Source organism: Colius striatus, chromosome 2, assembly GCF_028858725.1.
Source record: "Colius striatus isolate bColStr4 chromosome 2, bColStr4.1.hap1, whole genome shotgun sequence".
NCBI classification, from domain to species: Eukaryota; Metazoa; Chordata; class Aves; order Coliiformes; family Coliidae; genus Colius; species Colius striatus.
The window spans coordinates 91,438,599-91,458,072 of NC_084760.1; the positions used below are offsets into that span (position 1 = coordinate 91,438,599).

Genomic DNA, 19,474 nt, shown 5'->3' on the forward strand with positions numbered 1-19,474 from the left:
TAGAGCTGGCGCTGGACCTTGGGGGATTACTTCCTAGGCTTTCATGTGGGTGATAAGCAACAGCTCAGTCATTTATTTATTTTTAAAAGGGCTGTGATTCTGTCTGGTTCATTTTTGGGTTGTTTATTTTGTCACACCCTAAGGCCCTGGTGTTTCCAAAAGTTTGACGACTCAGACCTTCAACAGTGGATCCCATTGCATCTTCTCTAGTTAGTGTTGTCTCTCTAGCAGCTACTGTCACCAATTTCATTTGCAAAAGATGCCTTAATTTAAACCACAGGAAAAAAAAAAAACATTTTCCTTCTACCTGGCATGTCTGAGGGACAGTGATTAAACCCCATATCTCTCTAACTCACATATCCTGTCCACAAAGCTGATGAGAAAATGCCTGCCCTTGAGACTTGGTGATAAAGATGTAAGATTTCTCTTTTAACAGCATTTAACATGGACACTTCCCAGCTTTACTGAGAACTTGAAAAATGGGACATTTTTGGTGCAGAAACAAGAGAAATGCCTACTCATTTGTAACTCAGAGTAGGTTAAGACACCAGCAGTAAACCTGAACCTGAAGAATAAGGTCCTAAATTATTTTATTTCAGGGGGGTTCTGGACTTCATTTAACCATCAAACCAAAAGCAACGTTATGGTTGAGCCACAAACCATCCCAGTCAAGCTCCAGGAAGAAACCAGTGTGGGATGGAAGGATCTGTTAGCCTGCCCTAGGCTCGGGGCAACCTGGCCATCAGGAGATGCTTTTCCCCCTACTCAGATTTCCTGTCTCTCTGGAGCGAGGTGATGGGTGGCATTTCGGGGGCATCTCCAAGAGGATCGATTGCTCCTGCCATTCCTGTCATTTCAGCCAGAGATGGGAGAGTCTGCCAAGGCAGAGCCATGACAAGAGAGCGGCACGCAGTCCACAGCGAGGATCAGCTGTAATCCAGTCACACCAGTGACGCAAACAGATCCCTCCTCCCCTGCTCTGTCTCTCTGTGTCTTTCCCTACTGTCAGAGAATCTCTTTTCTGAAAAAGAGTGAAATATCCGACTCCATTCCTCCCTTTTCATTGTCCTGACTCCATTCTCCAAGAAAAATGCCCATGCAGTGCTCTGGGCTGCCTGGTGTGGTGTTGTCCTGAGCCCACACATGTGTACGGACACGTGAGTGCATGTGTACTTAGCACCCCGTCCTCTCAGGTATGGAGGGTCTCTGCCTGATCTCACCTTTTGGAAAGCAGGCTTTCTCGTGAATATGGATCAGAGCACTCACCTAAATCTCCATAAAATTGTGGAAAAACGAATAAAGTTGTAACTGTCATCACCTATTCAGAAAAATTCCTGCAGTGCAGATACCCATTTTCCAGCCTTTGATGACAAGGGGGAAAATGATCTTGCCAGGTGGAGCGTGATTTCTAGTTCTTCAGCAAATGAAGGGCTGAATTTAGCAAGTTTGGAGTGAGATGGAAGTGAAACATCCTTCCCTCTCTTCTTCCCTCTCCCCCTGGACAAGCAGCACCCTCCTCAGTTTGAGAACACTTCTTCAGAGACATGTTAATTTTCATAAGGCTATGATGAGGCTCTGGGCTGGGAGCTTGTTTCCCTTCCCCCTCACTGAGCGCTCCAGTAACCACACGTTACCCAAGCTGAGCACTTTCTGCATGACTCAGATATATTTTTTTTAAGAACTAGAATCCAATGGATGTTTCCCTCGCTGATACCACTGGGACTAGAAGGTCTTTTTTTTCCCACCAACCTTAAAAACATGCTTAGACGTTGCATTTTTTTTTTCTTTCCAATATCTTGTTGTTCTTATTACTAAAACAGCACCAAGTCCCACAGCACCAAAGGATGAGATCTCTTCTGCTCTTTTCTCCCTTCCTCAACAGCTAAGAAAAAGAGTAATTATCCATAAAAGAAAACATTGAAGAATACTTGGACAATCCCTAATTGCTGGACTGAAGTGCTGGGGGCGCAGGATGGGATCACGGCACAGGTCCTTGCCAGCTGCAGCAGAACCACCCGCATCTTGGGATGCAAATACATGAAAGGGAAACAGACAAGGATTATTATGTCCCATTATCACCACCATCCTGATGATGGGTCATGCTGGACACAACCTTAGACCTGAAGCATCTGACCATGGCTGAGTGCACGTCGGCCGGTGCCAGGTGGAGTGGAAAATGCCTTAGCAAAGGTAAATGTAGGTACGAGTTCCTCTGTAATCCAGGGCCTTGGTCCCAAATACAAATGACAGTGCCAAGGGGGTGACGAGTTTGAGGAGCAAAGCAGTGAGCTCCCACACAGAGATGTCTGAAGCCAAGGAGAGGGGTTTTGCAAGGGCTGTCATCTGCTTGGGTTGTGACATAAGGCAGAGGGTACAACCTGCATGACCTCCTGCGTTGGAGATGCAGCTCTGCTATGGGTGTCCGGGTGGGTGCATGGTCCTGTCTGCTCAGCAGAAGGGATGGCCCAGCCCTGGGCTTCTCCACAAACGACATGTGGAGCCAAAGCATGTTTTCTCGTGTGAATCCGGAGGAGTTCAAATGCACAGGTTTGAGGCCACGGTTCCCATCTGACATTGACTGTTTGATGTGATTATTCAACCCCAAATTCCTTCAATTGACAGCCACGCTATTTCCAGTCTCTTAGTCAGCATATATCACTCCGCTTCCCAGTCTGATGAGACCTGGATTTTCCCACACTCCCCCTTAAATGGAAACACATTGTTCATCTTCATTTTATTTATTTATTTGGTAAAAAAAACCCCAACAAGATACTGCTATAACTTTGAAGTACTAGTTCTACAATGGTTAGTTCCTTTTCAGGGCAATGGGTTTTCCTAAAAGCCGCTCTCAGCAAGATCCTTATCAAACTTTCCTTAGCAGGAGACAATGAACATTTCACAGCATGAAGAGGAAGAAAATGAAAAGGTCAGTGAGAAGACAAATACTCAATGTGAAGGGATAGCCAGGGTGCAGATGAGCTCCTCCAGCCTTATAAACACAGATTGTTTTATGTCTAATCTACAGTTTCTGAACATTTCACTCCTTGAGTCAGCTCCAGAGTTTATTGAGGGGTGAAAACAGGGGCCTGAGCATTATCTGGATGTTTCCATCTGGGACCCATAAACCTTACCCTGATGTGTCCAAATACCAAGGGCCTCACTGCCTGCAGTTGCCAGAGGTGGCTTTCCAGAGGTGGTTGCCAGAGGTGGCACTGGGATCAATTTCTTTTCTACTGGGCTGTGAAACCAGTGGGTGACCAGTGTGGTGGCACAGCACTTTTCAGTAGCTCTGGGAAAGAGAAAAAGACCAAGGAAACCTCTCAGGGGAGTCCGGCTGTCAAACCTTATGATGACGGCGCACCATCATCCCCAACAGCCTGCCTAAAATCTCTTCTGTGTCAGGTAGGTCCCAAAGGATGCTCTAAGCAGGGTCTATCTGAGGTCAACTTCCAACCTGACCTCTCCTAAAAATGTCAGTGCTGCTGAATAGCTGATTTGGGAGATGAGCAATCACAGTAAGGGGTTGTCTCCACCCAGAATCTGCCAAATTTGAACTGCACCCACCAGCTCAGCTCTACAAATGCCTCTGTGGAGGGAGGCACTTGGGGTGGCTGATGCTCTGGATCTAGATAGGGACTTGAGTGTCGGTTCTGCTGGAGGTGATCACTGCTTTGCTTTGCCTGAGTCAGAACAGCCCTGTGCAGGCAGGTGACAGCTTTGTGTGGAGGAAATGTTTTAGCCTAGTTGTATTTTTCATTATTTGGTGGATGATTTTGAGCCACGACTATGCAATCAGTCAATGTTTGTTGGTTATATAAACAAAGGAGCGCTCTGGTTTATTGCCCAGGGATAACGCCGGCACTGTTGCATGGATCCTTGTCTGAAGGCTTTGAAGACTGCTTTCTCTATTTATTTTTTCTAGAGTTAGGTAACTTTGTTCTACTTGCTGAGCTTCTTATGGGCTTGGATAGACAAGAGGTGGTAAAGGTGGGTCTGGCTCCAAAGCAGTCTGGAGGGAGAATGTGTTTTTGGATTCTGATCTCATCCAAAAAATGTCCTGCATTTCGATACCCTGAGATAGCTTACACGTCTGAAATGTCAAAGAACCAGAAACTTTCCCTCCAAAGTCAACTCTGCTTTCATTAATAATTATTTTAAGATGGCATTCAGAGAACAAAACAGTACTATAAGGAGTAGAAAGAGATGCATGAGGAATTCGAGGCTGAGCTAGAGTTCAGCCCACCATCCCCACTCTCAGCCTGAGTGTCAAGGATTAGCATCGAGAGGCCGGCGAGGTGTCTGGGAAAGGTGATGGAGAGGGGCACAAGGAAGGAGGGAGAGGAGAGCTGCCCTCCAACAGCAGAGCCCAGGCACTGCCAGGGGAAGGCAGCTTGGTGGGATGGGCAGGACTGTGCCCTGGGGCTGTGGGCAGGATGAGTCTGCCTCAGGAGAGCCCTGGCACCCGCAAAAGCAAAGTCTGGGGAGCTCCTGTCCTCCTAATTTCTTTGAGCGGCACAGATGTGTGCCTGATGCCATTTTACAGATGAGAAGACAGAGCTGCAGAACACGATGCTATTGATAAACATCAGGCTTCTTCCTTGGGACCTGACCCAGTATCACCTCTCGCCTTGTTTTCCTGTCATGAAGTCTCTGCCTGTGCCTGTGATCTGCTTCTACAAGCCCTGTAGGTCATTACACATAGTATGAGATTTACCACTTCTGTACGTAATGTGCCAATCCTGGCTGCACGTTTTGAAAGCACAACAGCCACAAGAAGCATATGTTCTTGAGAGTCAAGTTAGTGGGATTTTTTTTTTCTGCCAAGGACAATAATTTTTTTTCCTCTTTTTTTTTTTTCCCCCTTCAAAATAAACATCACGCTGGAATGTGCTGCAGCAAATGGCTTGGGCTCTATTATATTTCATGCAGCTTTCTAAACAATTTTCAACCCTGCTGGCCCAGTGTCAAACAGAAGGCAACCAACAATAGCAAAATCCCATTAAAGCTGAGAAGGTTCCTTCCTGAGGTGAACACAGCCAGAAATAGTAATCTTGGCTCTTTTCTCAATTTGGCATTGGGGACTAATAATGCCTGTTCTCCTAATGGAAATTATCTAATTTCATCCAAGTGCAGCTCCAGAGAGAGCTGGGCTGACGCACAAACAGTCAATATAACAACATTCTTCTTGAAGAGCTGAACAATGGGGCTTTGGTGGGACCGTGATTAACAACGTCAAACTAAGAACAAACAGAAGGTGTAAAAATAGGCATCTGAGGAGTTGACACAACGGACTATTTTTCATCTGTAAGGCCAGAGGAGAATAGCTTGTTAAATTGTATGCTTGGAGCACTTCATCAGACGTTGCATGTAAGGACAAAAAAGGGAAAAAAAAAAGTTAAAAAAATCCCATTTCCCATCTGGGTCTGAATGTACTAAGAAACTGCACATGCCTTATTAATATAAATCAGGCTAGGAGTATAATTCCCATTAGCATTAAAGAACCATTTTTCAATGAAATACTCTTGCCCCGGGAACACCTAAGGGAAAATAATGGTGTTTGCTTCATTTGAGGAGAATAGTAAAACACAGTGTGGCGATGGAGAAGGTAGGGAGCCGTTTCTTCTCCCCAATCCCACAGGTTTTTGTGGTTGTTGTAAGATATCCCCTTCCCAGCCTAGCAGGGACATATCCAGCCATGGTGCGGAGGGCCCCCGGAGGTGGTAGGGAATGGGGGTGGAGGTGAAGGGCTGCCTCAGAAAACTGGAGCATCACGAGAGCCCAGGGGTGAAGTGCTCCTGCCTAGGCTGGGTGAGGGAAGGAGTTCAACCTCCCTCCACCTGCCCCTGCATCCTTCCTCAGTGCAGCCTCACATTCAGAGAGCACTGAGATGGCTTTGGGCTGCCACTACTCCCTTACCTGCATGATCCAACCTCACCCTGGAAATCTTCGTCATCAACCTAAAAATAGGACTCCTCAAAACCAAATCACAGCCCAAGCCAATATTTATCACGTCTTGAGAAAAAGCATCATTTCCTACTTTTAATGCTGAAGCCAAAGCTGGACTTACAGTGTGCCCGGTACATTAAAAAACAGAAGCATTAGAGGTAAAACTGCTACACAGCTCATTAGCTCTGGTACACCAGGGCTCTGGCATCCCAGGGCTCTGGCTTTGGTATTGGCCCAGTAAGGAGCCATGTGTGCCCAGAGCAAAAGCTCACCCCCCTGTTTGTGGGGATCTATGCTGGCTGACAAACCTCAGCATCACCTTGGTTTGACATTGAGGGAGTTATTTTCCTTCCTTGCCTTAAACACTGCAGTTCCCTTCTAGCTCTTAAGGAAAGGAAGGTCTAGCCTTGAAATGTTGGACAAAATTTCCACCTCTGGTTAAGCAGGTATGTTTTTTTTAAACTTTTTCTGAAATCTCACGTAGCCATTTACTCACTGCTAATTTTAGAGTGTGAGAGAGGAGCTCTGTGTTTTTATAAAACCCCTAGATGTATGTTTGAGCCATGGGATTTTGTGTGGGACACGACACAGTTAACTTGCCTCCAAGTTGTGGCTGATGGCATCCAGGAATGACCCCACTCCCCTTCGTTCACCCCGCGGGTCTCCTCCGCTCAAGCTCTGCCAAAATTGTGTTGTTTTCTTCTTCTCCTTCCTCCTAATGACAATAAAACTGATGAAACTTATGGAAATTGCTAGTAATGGAATAAATTCACAAGAAGTAATACAACACTGTGCTGCCCTCGGCCTCAGCTTCCACACCCAGTTAGTTCTCTGCTCTCCCAGAAACCAGTACCTTTCTCCTTAAAGAGTCCTGAACCCCTCTCCATGCTCCAGCTCTGCTTCCCACAGTCCTGCCCTAGGCTCAGGCCCCTTCCCTGCATCAGCCAACCCCTTTTTTTTCCTCCTTTTTGACCTTGTTCCTTTCAAACCAGATAGGATCCCTCTTGTGAATCTCACAACACTCAAGACCTGAGGTGAGCTACTGGCAAAGGGATAGTTGAAACTGGAACACAAAAAGTTCCATTTAAACATAAAGAAAAACTATTTTGCTGTTCAGGTGAGGGAGCCCTGGCACAGGCTGCCCAGGGAGGGTGTGGAGTCTCCTTCTTGGGAGATTTTCAAACCCGCCTGGAACTGTTCCTATGTGACCTGATCTAGGTAGACCTCCTTTAGCAGGGGAGTTGGACTAGATGGTCTCTAAAGGTCCTTTCCTACCCCTACCATTCTATGTGCCTATGCTTATAAGCTTCTGTGATTTCTTATGTCCAGGACTTCTCAAGCAGCAGCATCCCTCAGAAAAGGAATCAGCGTGGCAGGTTGGCAAGTCCATGCTGCCTGTCTGTGGACAATGCTGCCTGGCTCTGCCAGAGACCTGAGCAACGTTCAGCCTGTGATAGGTTCCCTAAGCATCCATGTGGGTCCAAGGGAGGAAATCTGGGAAAGTTTCAAAGCGTGGAAAGGGAAAATCTTATGGCTGAGCTCATCTCCAGCAGTCCCAGTGGCGATGCACCAAGACTGAATTTGACCCAGAAGAGTTGTTGTTATTGAGGATCTTATTGTTAGCTTGCACTAGAGGGTGCTGCTTCATTAGTATTTGTGAAAGATCACAGTAATAAGACTGTCTTCAATGTTTTTGTTCCTTGCAAAGTCAGGCTGAGACTTGAAATGCAATGAGATTCATTTTACCATTCAGTGTGGCCTCTGAACAAAATGGATTGCTTAACTGGGAAAAAAAAAAAAGAGACTGTCTTGTCTTGGAAAAGCGTTTATACATCTAAGGGGCAAGGGTAAACATTCGGGTTAGACACAGTGACAAATGAAAGGAAAAACTGGTCAGCCTTGCCTTTTTTCTCTCCATTTCACAATTCCAGGATGAATGGATGCCTCAAGGAGATGAGAAGTTAGGAAAAAAAACATAAGGACAGGACAGTGAAGGCAGACAGGGGAGATAATGAACCTTTGGAATTCACTGCTGCAGGACAGATAATCAAAATCTCATGATAAAGTTTTCTAGAAGAAATCAAAGCAAAATACATTTTATGATCACTACAGTCTCTTGGCTAAGATAAAGGTAACCAGAGCCCAGACATCAAGATACAAAATAATGTGTTAGAGGTATCAGTAGGAAATTACTTCCCCTCTGTGCTGCGTTTCTCCGTTGACTGCATCTCCTCTGTTTTTGTTTCCATCTGCTGAAGGCACAGAGGAATGGCTATTGCTGTAGGCAGCATCCCAGACCCACAGCTGGGAAGCAGATATCTTATGCTCAGCTCCAAGTAGATCCCCTTGCCCTCTTGGGTGTTTCACAGGGAGAGGGTCTGGGTCTTCCAAGACCTGGTGGAGCTCAGCACAGGGAAGCTGTGAGCTGCCCGTGGAACTAGGAAGCTATGGCTGGACTTTATTTAAGGCAGACTCAGTTCCAGCAAGGGAAGTAGGTCTGGAGGGTGCTGCATACATGCTATATAATCTGGTGTGCTTGTTTATGGGACTATAAAACTTCCCCTGGCTGGCACTTCCATTTGGCATCACCAGAAGGCATCTTTTTAGGTAAAAGAGTTTAAAATGGGATTTTGTTTTAAAGGCCGTGATGGTCTTATTCTGCTGGGATTTTATATATGCTATTAGCAAGGAAAGAGCTGGTTTTAAAGCTGGACTGCTGTGTATCTACTGCGTTTAAGTCCACTTAGAACATGAAAGGAGGGCTGAAAGAAAAACAGTAACTGCTCAAATCCAGATGAGTTTTACAGAGTAATTTTCTTCTAGAAACTTGACTTCCTTCAGGGGTTGATTTTGCCTTTTATGAAACTGTATTCTGGTAGCTTTATTTCCAGCTTCCCCACATTTTTGACCGCTGTTGGCAAGCAAGAGGAAACAGTTTCTTACTAAAACTTTTATTAGGCTGTTATTAGTATTTCCTTCTTCAGTACTGAACGGCTTTTCTGCTCAGTGCCTTTAATGTACTGCGGCTGAAGGGGCGGTGGGCCTGAAGCATCAGATTGGGCTTATGGAAACAGTTGATGTGACAAAATTGTTGCAGGGGATGGACCACTATGGGAATAAAAAAATCCTCTGTTCCGTTTCCCTCTGTACTTGCACCTACATATGCAATGGAACTAAGATGCCCTAAGCTTGTCCTCCATAGCAGCGGTTTGCCTCAGTTAAGGGGGTGCCATTTTGGATCTTAGCTGAAAACGGGAGTAATTATACTCTCCTGTCAGGTTTGGGGAATACCCACAGATTACCCTTCTGTGCTGAGCGTTGAATCACCTTCATTTTTTGCAATGACACTTGTTTTGAGTTGCTGACCACTGCACAAATTAAATCTAGTGTGTGAATGTGAAAAGCCTCCGTCATTGGCGGTTGCACGTTAAAACAGGAGGTCAGCACTTCTGCACATCAAGTCACCTTTTAATCAGCTACTGAGGGTTAATTGCAGACCAGCTCTCTGCAGACCTCTGTCTTCGTGTGGCCTGGAAAATTGCAGCTAGCCTGTGATAACTCCTTCTGCAAGTAGATTATGGTCTGGATGCAGTGTATGAAATTGGAGATGCTGACGGAAATGAAAGCAAACTCACAGCCTTTCCATGCAAGAAGGATCCATTTTAGACTGCAGAAAGCATCTCCAAGAGACAGCACTTACAACAAGGGGTGACCTGGTAAGAAGTTAGAGTAGACTAGAAGAGGGTCACAGCAGTCCTCCCTAAATGTCTCTTTCCCCCAGCTCACTCACTCTGGCTGGCCACATAATAAAGAAGCTAGTCTGGGGAACTATGACAGAAAAGAAATTGCTTTTTTTTACTGGCAGAGTTAATTTTCTATAGTTTGACACCCTGGATGAGTTCCTGTGTGACCTAGTCTAGGTGGCCTGATCTGGCAGGGAGGATGGACTAGGTGATCTTTTGAGGTCCCTTCCAACCCTTAAGATTCTGTGATTCTGTGAAAAGGCGGGCAGGGATGGAGTAAACATAGGAGACTGGCATTGTAACTTTGAGCAGCTTAAACCCTTACAGTATTGCAGGCTCACAGTACCCGGCTGCTGGCACAGTATAAAATACCTAAAAATGGGCTTCAGGAAAGCCAGCTCAGTGGGCAGGACCTGCTTGGTCTAACCCAGAGGAAATCTCAAGGAAGGGACTGTCCTGACCCTGTTGCTCTTCAGAACACAGACTCCTTTCCCAGAGCTGCAGAGAGGTGCTTCTTTCCAACAGCTATTTATTACCCTGACCCTTCTGTAAGATTTATGTAGCTGCAGTTTTCATTAGGGAAAAAGAAAAAAAGAGAGAAGAGAAGAGAAGAGAAGAGAAGAGAAGAGAAGAGAAGAGAAGAGAAGAGAAGAGGTCACTCCTTTCTCATAAACATGGTTTTGAAAAGATGCAGTGCCCTCCCACATCGTGAATCTACGAGTCAGGTACACGGAGGCAGAGAGGAATCAGTGTTTTCAGGTTCCTTGTCTGTCTGAAGAGTCTTGAGTGGCGATAGAGCATTTGGGAGAATGCAAAAAGCCTCTTCTCTTGAAAGCTGTCAAGTATCATATGATCTAATGTATTTCATCAGACCAGCAGTTGAACGAAAGACAGAGTGCAAATGTGCAAGTGTGAGAACAAGTCTCCAGCTCAGTGGCTCGTGTGTTGCCCCTGGAGCTGGGAGCCTCAGGACCTGAGTGCACATTGACACATGGACCTGCCTAGTGGGACCTATTGTGGTATAGCATATGGGCAATTCTTGGGAGTACCCACATGTAGAAACCCTCACGGAGTTTTCAAATAACTACAGAACAGGCATTTCAGAGGGCTTTTCATCATAGAATCATAGAATCAGAGTTGTTTTGACATGCCCCGTGGATTCAGTTCCCGTCAAGGATTCCTGTTTGTGCACCCCAAGATCTTTCCGCGATGCAAAGCTGTAAGTGATTCCCTCCAAAATCACACCCAACCCCAGATACTGGTGCAAATACATCCACAGGACAGTTGAAATCCTGCCCTGCCGCATGGACACCCAGACCCCACCTGCATGTTTTCAGGTGCTTTCCACTTAGGCTCCTCAAAGAACAGAGCATCAGTCGTTGCTTTCCGGCACAGGTATCCAACTAAAGAACGCACGAAACAATAGAAAGGTAACACCAGGGAGCTGACCAGCTTCAGTTAATTAATTCACTTGTGGTTCTGAGGCAGAACCTGCCCGCAGCGCCTGCGCTTCTCTCGATCACTTCAGATAACAAATAGATGCTCATCTGAGGGAAGCCCCATTAACCCTCGGCCCGCGCCTGCGGCCTGCCTCCAGCTGCCGATCCCCGTGCTGGTGGGGGGCTCGGGGGTAGGGGTCTCGGCCTGCGGACTGATTTGGAGGCCGGCTTCCCACGGCGGCGCTTGGGGGAGGACCGGCAGCTGCCGTCAAGACAACACTGCCCGCGCCCGGCAATCTGGAAGATGCTCTTGCCAAGCCTGCAACCACGAGATTTGCGGGGGCGGTGGGATGGGGGGAGCGGGGAGGGGAGTCCTAAAATTTCCTTGCTCGCTGCTCGCAGGGACGAGGGAGCGAGTGGTAAATTTGGAGGGGAGAGGCCAGGTCCGTGCCTTGCGTGGGGGTCCATTCGGCAGGTGGCGACAGAGAACGGGCTTTGGGTCGGGTGCGCCGGGCGGCCGGCGCTGCGCAGCGCGGGGCACGGCACAGAGCACAAGGCGCACGGCAGCTCGTGGGAGGCCCGCGGTGGCGGCAGTCCCCGTAATGCCACCCGAGAAAATAATCTCCCTGGAGAGTTTGCAACGAAGTGTGAATAAGTATTTGTCAAAGGAGTCCTAGAGAGTGAAAGTTTTTCGACTGTGCTCCCCCTACCCCGCCTCGGGGAGCGCTGCCCGCACAGAAGGGGAGGGCCCGACGGGGGCTGCGCGCAGGCTGAACGAGCCCGTGCCGAGGACGGGCACCGCTCTGGACTCGCTGCTGGCCGCGCTGCGGGGGTAGGCGGCCGAGGGGAGTCTGGCTACGAGCCCTTCGGCAGGGCCCGCGGGGTTGACCTACTGCTTGCGGCTCGACGCCGGAATGGGAAGTTTGAGGGGGCAGGAGCGGCCGAAAATGCGGCTCGTCCTTCCCGTGGGGCGAGGGCAGGCAGGGCCCGGCCCTTTCCGCGGTGCTGCCGGCCCGGTGCCCGCGGGTGCGGGCAGAGAGCTGCAACGCCTCGGGGTTAGCCCTTCCATCTTCTCCTCGTAAGAACTCGAATTATCTCCCCCCCCCCCCCCCCGCCCTTTATCAGCGTCTGGGAAAAAAAAAAGAAAAGAAAAAAAAAAGTCCTTCGGGATTCCATTCCTTAAAAAAAGGCATCGCTCCTGCCTGCGCAGTTCATTCGCCTCCTTCTCGAGTCCCTCGGAAAGCAAGATTAAAGGGGAAAGTCGCAGCTGTATATTTATGTTTTCATTGCTAGAAGGGAATTGATTTCCTTGCATTTATTTTTGTAGTTGCAATACACAAGGGCGGATTTGCGTCACCAAAGCAACTTGCTGGTCGAGATAAAGTTGCACAAATATTGAAAAGGGAAGTGCTCGCGCTCATTATGAAGTTTTTCTCCGGAAGAAATAAGGATTTCTGCTGTATCCTAAAATACTAAAGCCGCTTCTATTTTGGGACAAATCTCGCAGGCACATCCGCTCATTTAGTCCGAGTTGGAACCTCTCAAAAAACAGGAGATGACCTGGACTGTAGCGAGCCCCGGGTTTCCTGCAGCCTTCTCCCTCCTTGCTCGGGGAGGAGGGGCTGCCGCCTTCCCGGCCAGCGCAGCCCCGCTCCCCCCCGGCCGCCCAGGCGGAAGGTGCGCGGACAGGGAGGCCTGCGGCGGCCTTTAGGGAGAGAGGACAGTCTGTCCCCCTGGGGAGGAGGTGGGAGGGGGACAGGTTTCGGTCGCTGAGGATGTGCAGGGGCGCAGCGCTGCCGAGCCGTGCCGATGGCGGAGCGGGCCGGCCGCGAGAAGACACCTGCCCCTGGGGCTCGGTCTCCTCCGTTCCCTCGCCCTCCCGAGGCCCAGCCCGAGGGGGTCAAGTGCATTAGTGCGAATCCTTTATTGCTTCTTTTCGGGACTACAAGGCGGAAGAAGCGCGTTCGTGGGCGCCGGCCCAGCGGGGTCCCGGGCCTCGACAGCGCCGGCGAAGCGGAGCCGCCGCCCGTGTCGGGGCTGCCCAGGGCCCCCGCAAACGTCTTCTTCCCTCCGGTGCTGCTCAGCGCCGGGCGCTGCACGGCAGTGAGGCGAGGGAAGCTTTGAAATAATCTAAAAATAAAACCACCGTAGTTCGGGTTTGGTTGGTTTGAGTTTTTTTCCTCCCCCTGGCTGGCCGGCGCCCAGCCCCAGAGTGATAGAACGACAATACCAGTATCAGTATCACGGATGGTAATAATTTTCGGAAGGGCTTTGCAGCTAGGAAGCAACGGGCAGAGCTGCCTTCGTTGCCCTTCTCTCGAGCGGGCTGGTGGCGCGGTTCTGCCCGGCCGTGGAAACGCAAGTGAAACCGGAGTCGTTTGATTCGATTTGAGAGCAAGAGGCTGGCTCTGGGGTCATCTGGGAATAAGGAGGGGAGGAAGACGCAAGGGGAAGAGGCTTTCTGCTGTCGAAGCAGAGGGAAAAAAATTAAACCGAATCAATTCTTACTTTCGCCGCCTCCGGTTTTTGGGCACAATTTGGCAAAGCCAACTCGTTCTCTTCTTGGCCTCGCTAATAAAACCCCAAAGCAAAGAAAAGCAGTGCCTGGCTTTTCCTGGGTACCCAGCTTCACCTCTGGCCCTGCTCTCTGCCCAAGGGATGAATTCACTCTGGCTGGCAGGTGGTTTCAATATTCACACACAAGCTACTTCTTCACACCTGGCGACAGAAAAATAGTTTGCTTTTCTGGCGATTCCCTGAAAACCTTTAGAATTTGGGTAGCTACATAAAAGAAAAATTTAAAAAACCTCCATTTTTGAAACAAAATAACAGCAAACCTGCGATTGTCCGACCGGGGAGTCTGTTCAAAACGTTAGCGATCTGTTTACATATACGAAAACTAAAATTAAAGAAAGGAGGGTATTTTTTTTGTTTTCAGATCCAGGTGAGAATAAATACATATGTTAGAGAGAAAAAAAGAAGCGCAAAAGACGCTTTTAAAAAACCTGTCCCTAAATTATTGCAGCGAAAATAGCTTATGTTTGTATTCTTAAAAAAAAAAAAAAACAAAAAAACCCCACAGAAAAACCCCTAAGTGGAGGTGATTTATTTGTCAAAGGGTTGCAAAATGACAAGCTAGTTTTTAAGGTGAAATTGGTGTGAAAGCAGACGCAGCCATCGGGCTGGAAAACACGCTAAAAATCGACAGAATTACGTTGTCAACAAGATACAATGAATTAATTAGCCGCTGCTAATGTAGGATCCAAGGCGTCGTGGGCCCAGAATAGCTCGGAGCTCTCGTAAATACATCTGTTGGGTTCATCAGCACAGACTCATTTTCTTCCAGGCTATTCCGGGCTCATTTATCCGCGGTGGAAATACATTTCTTTGGGAATCATTTCCAAGAGGACAGACCTGCCTCCAATCCCCAAGAATTTTCCTGCGCGTTTCTTTCAAACGTTTGGAAGTCGGGGCGGCAAGCGCAGCGCTGTTCTGGTTTTAGGTAGTTGTGAGGGTGTTTTTTTAGGGGAAGGGGGTTGTTTTAAAGTCGAGGGTGGAATTTAAGGAGGTGGAGGTGGGGAGTGGGTATCTTGCGAGGCAAACCGGCCGAGTCGCGGGTAAGGGCCACCGCACCGACAGCGCGCAACTGACACGGCCCTCTGTGGGCGTGTCGGCGGGCGGTGCTGCCCGGCCCCGCGGATCGTGGATTGGGCGCGGGGAGGGAAGCGAGGGCTGCTCCGGAGCCGGGAGTGTCGCTGCCGGAGAAAGTTTTGGGGAGGGGTGGATATTTTATTTTTTTTCTTCTTCTTCTTCCCCCAGTGCAAGGAAAGGGGGTTTGGTTTGGGTTTGTTTTGTTTGCGCCGCACCACTCCTCGCCCGCTCGTTCTCTCCGTCTCGCCGAGGGTTTTTAGGGACTTTTTCTTTTCTGGTGATTGTTTTGGGTTTTTTTTTCCACCCTTGCCCCTCCGGCAAGTCCTCCGCCAGCCGCCTTCGCCTCGTCATCCCCTCCCCATGCGCTTGGGGCAGCGGGCAGCTCCGCGGAACGCACCCGGGAGCTGAGCTGTGGAGCGGAGCGCGAACCCTCCCCGGGCAAGGATGTACACGGCCGGGCTGGCTCCTTTCTACGCATCCAACTTCAGCTTGTGGTCAGCGGCGTATTGCTCGGCATCGGGACCGGCAGCCGGCGGCTGTTTCCCGTTGGACGCCGCGGCGGCGAAGAAGCCATCCTTCTGCATCGCCGACATCCTCCACGCCGGCGGCGAGGCAGCGGGAGGACCCGCCGACAGCTTGAGCGGAGGTCCCGCCACGGGGATGCCGGCGACGCTGGGAGCCGTCCATCACAGCGGTCCCTTCCATGCCACCGCCTCGCCGCTTCGGCCCACGCCCGTCGTGGCCCCCGACGCCCCCGCCACCGCCTTCCCGCCGCGCCTCTCGCCGCTCTCCGCCGCCTTCCACTCCCATCACCACCACCGCCCCCCGCAACACCGGTCTTCCGCGGCGGCAGCGGCAGCTGGCGGCGGAGGCGCCCCGGCCCCTGCCCGATTGCCGGGCGGCCAGACTCACGGTTCGGCGCCGGCCCCCGCCAGCAAGGACCTGAAATTCGGCATCGACCGCATTTTATCGACAGAGTTTGACCCCAAAGTCAAAGAAGGCAACACGCTGAGAGGTAGAGAAATTGGTTTGTCCGCTTTCCATACTAGCGCTCTTGGGGCTCTTTTATTTAGCCTGGTATTTAGCGAATATGCCCGCGATTTGAAAACTTACCATCTAGCCGAGATAAGGAGTTTTGTTTGGGTTTTTTGATTTGTTTGTTTGGTTTGGGGTTGAGTTTTTTATAAGCGTTATAAATCCAAGTTTCTAATAGTGCTCCCTAAAATAGCTCCCCCCCACCCCCTCACTCCGCCCCAGCTCAGGGCAGCCCCCCATGGCACAGGGTTTCCACCTCCGGGGAAAATAGCAGTAGGGGGAAGAACAGCAGACGAAATGGTCTCGACTTCCCGAAGAGGGCGCAGAATTTTGGCCTCCGAGGGCATTGCCCGTTTTAAAAGCCTTTTGCTGCAATCCATCTCCCCTCGCGGCGTCTAAACATCCTGACCAAAGCAGTAAATACCCCGAAGGATGTCTGATTGCCGGCGCACGGCCGCCTCTCCCAGGGAGAGCTCCTCCGCCCCGGAGCGAGGAGGCTGCTGCCTGGTGTGCCCTCCCTGCCCCCTTCGCCCCTCTGCCCGGAGACTCGCTCCGCGCGTGTCCTGGAGCGTGCCGGGGTGTCGGTTTCGACGGCGATATAATCGAGCTCTCCTTGTTCCTGTGCTCACAGATCTGACCTCCTTATTAACTACCAGCCGCCAAACTGGGGTTCATCTCCCCAACTTGCAGCCTTCCGCCGGCCAGTTCTTCGCGTCTCTAGACCCTATTAACGAGGCCTCTGCTATTCTGGGTCCCTTAAATACAAACCCAAGGAGTTCAGTTCAGCACCAGTTTCAAGACACTTTTCCAGGTACATTTCGTCCCTCGTCGATCGCCCCGTGGCGCAGGGCCCGCCGTCCCGGAGGAGCTCCCCACCCTGGCCCAGGCACTCTCCTCCTGGGGGGTCTCGCCAGGCCCTTTGGAAAGGCCAGGGCATTTGTTTTCTAGCGAGGCTCCGAACTGGGGTGAAAGCCGGGTTGCTTGGGGGGAAGGAAGAGCCGGCTAGGGCCTGACCTAGAGTACCATCCCATCTAATACAAAAGTAATAATACCCTGGGCCGAGAGAAGAGGCGGGGAGGGGGGGGCTGGAGGGGAAGAGGTATGGAAAGGGGGAATAAATCGGGTTCACACCGCTCCAACTTTGCCCGAATAAGCACATGGTGGTAGGACCCGCATCCATCCCCAGGTAGGGCCGTGCTGGCCCGGGCCTATCCCGCACACCACAATCCGGCTGTTATTTTGATCGATTTAAGGTTCCCTTACAGGCATGGCTATTAATAACGCTGTCTCTCTCTCTCTCCCCCGTCTTTTCTCGCCCCCCTCCTTCAGGTCCTTACGCAGTTTTAACCAAGGACACGCTGCCCCAGACATACAAGAGGAAACGCTCCTGGTCCAGGGCTGTTTTTTCCAACCTGCAAAGGAAAGGTTTAGAAAAACGATTCGAAATCCAGAAATATGTCACCAAACCGGACAGAAAGCAACTGGCGGCAATGCTGGGGCTGACAGATGCTCAAGTAAGAACGGTTTCGGGTTCATTTCAAATCTTACTTCCAGTTTAGAGGAATAACTCGGGGGGATTGCGGTTGCATAGAGTTTTATCTTCCTTGATATTTGGTGGGGCTGGCTGAAGAGCAGGACCTCTCCCTAGTCGTCTGCGCGCAGGTTCCGCGGCGTTTCGCGGCCTGGAGCTGAGCGTTCGCCTTTGTTTTGGCCACTGCGGAGCAGGCTAGCAAGGCCGGGGCAGACATCATCAGTGTGCTCTTTACTGAAGAGCAACTCGTTGTAAGAGGCAGTTTAGGTCAAAGGAAGTAGAAACCATCACATTATTTTTTATGTCTTTTTTTTTCTCTCTCTTTTTTTTTTCCCCTAAATCTCTCCCCACGTTGAGAAATCCTTAGGTTTGGGGAAGTGAAAACTCTTCTTCAAACGGAATCATTAAACATCACTCTGTAATGATTCCACTATTGAGGGTCCGCAGTGCACAGAATTGTATAACGCTGTGGTTTCTTAAGCAAGATTTGGTTTCCTGGAAGAAGTAGGAGAGAGAGAGAGAAAAAAACCCCCAACAATCAAACAAAAAACAAACAACAAAGGCGGGGGGAGGGGTGGTGTTTGGTAATTAAACACGCGAACTGGAAGAAGGAACAAAAAACATAAAGCCACCTTAGTCACGTAAGGGTGGGGGCAGAGGGAGGCGAAGATGGCGCTTCCTTTTCTCCCCCCACCGCCCGTCCGTAGTGGAAGGTGGTGGGGCCGGGAGGTTGGCGGTGCTGTGCGGTGGGGGGGCCGTGCCACCCGTCTAAGGGCGGCGCGGCCGCAGGTGAAGGTGTGGTTCCAGAACCGGCGGATGAAGTGGCGGCACTCCAAGGAGGCGCAGGCCCAGAAGGAGAAGGAGCCGCCGCCGGAACCGGAGCCAGAGCCTGAGGCCCAGCGAGCCGGCGCACCACCCGCCGCCTCCGGGGAGCCCGAGCGCAGCCCCAGTCGCTCCGAGGGCGACAGCGACAGCAGCGACGCTGACTCCCTCGATATGGCCCCCAGCGACACGGAACGGACTGAGGGCGCCGAGCGAAGCTTGCCCGCCGCCGGGCTCGGCAAGTCCTCCGCCAGCACCGCCCCCCCTTCCCCGCCGCCGCCCGCCGCCGCCAGCCCCGAGCCGCGGAGCGGCCTATAGACGGGGCGGACCCGCGGCCGGGATCCGCGCCTTAATTTATCTCCCTCCCTCCGCCCCGGGAGCACGGCAAGGCCGGCACGGCACAGACCCACTCCCGCCCGCCGCCAGGGCCCGGCTCGGCCGGGAGCGAGAGGCCGGGGAGGCGGGTGGAGCGGGGAGCCCCGGCCCCGGGACGGCTGCGTGTGAGGCGGCCGCTTCTCCTTCCACGCTGCTCGCACGCAGGAGAGCGGGACTTCTCTATTTTTTTCCTTCTTCTTTTTTTTTTTTTTTTTAAATATTTTCTTTTCCATCTCCCGCCCCTTGTCCTCTCCAGGAAAATCCGAGCGAAGGACTCCCGAGAATGTGCTCCGAATCTCTTCCCCCCTCCGCCCCAAACAATTTACAATGTGAAGTATTTTGCCAACGTCCTCATTGGTTGCAACATGTTGCTTCGAATAATCCGGCCAAGAAATACTGCACTGACAAAATATATAAATATATATATATATATCTCCTGTAAATAAAATGTTTGCTATGGTTTGTAACCACGTTAGTCTGTTGACTGGGGGACAGGGCCGATGAGGCCGCCGCGGCTGCCTTTGCCCCTCCCGCTCGCTCTCCTCGCCCCGAAAACTTCCCGAGGCAGTCTTCTGTGTTTTTTGCTTTTCTTTTTTCCCCTCCCCTCCCTCCCTCCCTTTTCCCTCATCCTTTTCTAATGGAGGCGATGACAAGGACCGGATCTGATGACGGGAAATTGTGGCCCCAGTGATAAACTGTCCGGTTCCATTTGCCGATCCGCACGTGCGTACGTATGTATGTGTATTTGGTGAGGCGGCTTTTGGTTTCTGACGCGAGGCGCGACTGGCCTGTGTGACTTCTCGCGACTCTCAGGAACGTTGCCAGGAGGCGGCGGGGCAGGTTTGGGGTGCGTACGTGTGTATGGGGGAGCGTGTTTGCTCGCTTTGTTTTAGTGTCGGTCCCATTTGCGGTGCACGTCTCCGCAAGACCCC

General features: G+C 50.7%; 1 protein-coding gene across 3 annotated transcripts; it reads left to right on the forward strand.

The window, feature by feature from the left end:
* Window positions 1-14,850: 14,850 nt before the first annotated feature.
* Window positions 14,851-19,009, forward strand: HLX (H2.0 like homeobox). 3 transcript variants are annotated; one of them, XM_061991466.1, is made up of 4 exons: window positions 14,851-15,794; window positions 16,446-16,625; window positions 17,144-17,328; window positions 18,799-19,009. In XM_061991466.1, the coding sequence occupies exons 1-4, from the start codon at window positions 15,224-15,226 to the stop codon at window positions 18,982-18,984; spliced, it is 1,122 nt and encodes a 373-aa protein (XP_061847450.1). In that variant the 5' UTR covers window positions 14,851-15,223; the 3' UTR covers window positions 18,985-19,009. The 3 variants fall into 3 exon arrangements, with proteins under 3 accessions (XP_061847450.1, XP_061847451.1, XP_061847449.1); XM_061991465.1 differs by having other exon boundaries at window positions 14,856-15,794; window positions 18,135-18,889; XM_061991467.1 differs by lacking the exon at window positions 16,446-16,625 and having other exon boundaries at window positions 14,855-15,794; window positions 18,135-18,889.
* The last annotated feature ends 465 nt before the right edge of the window (window positions 19,010-19,474 follow it).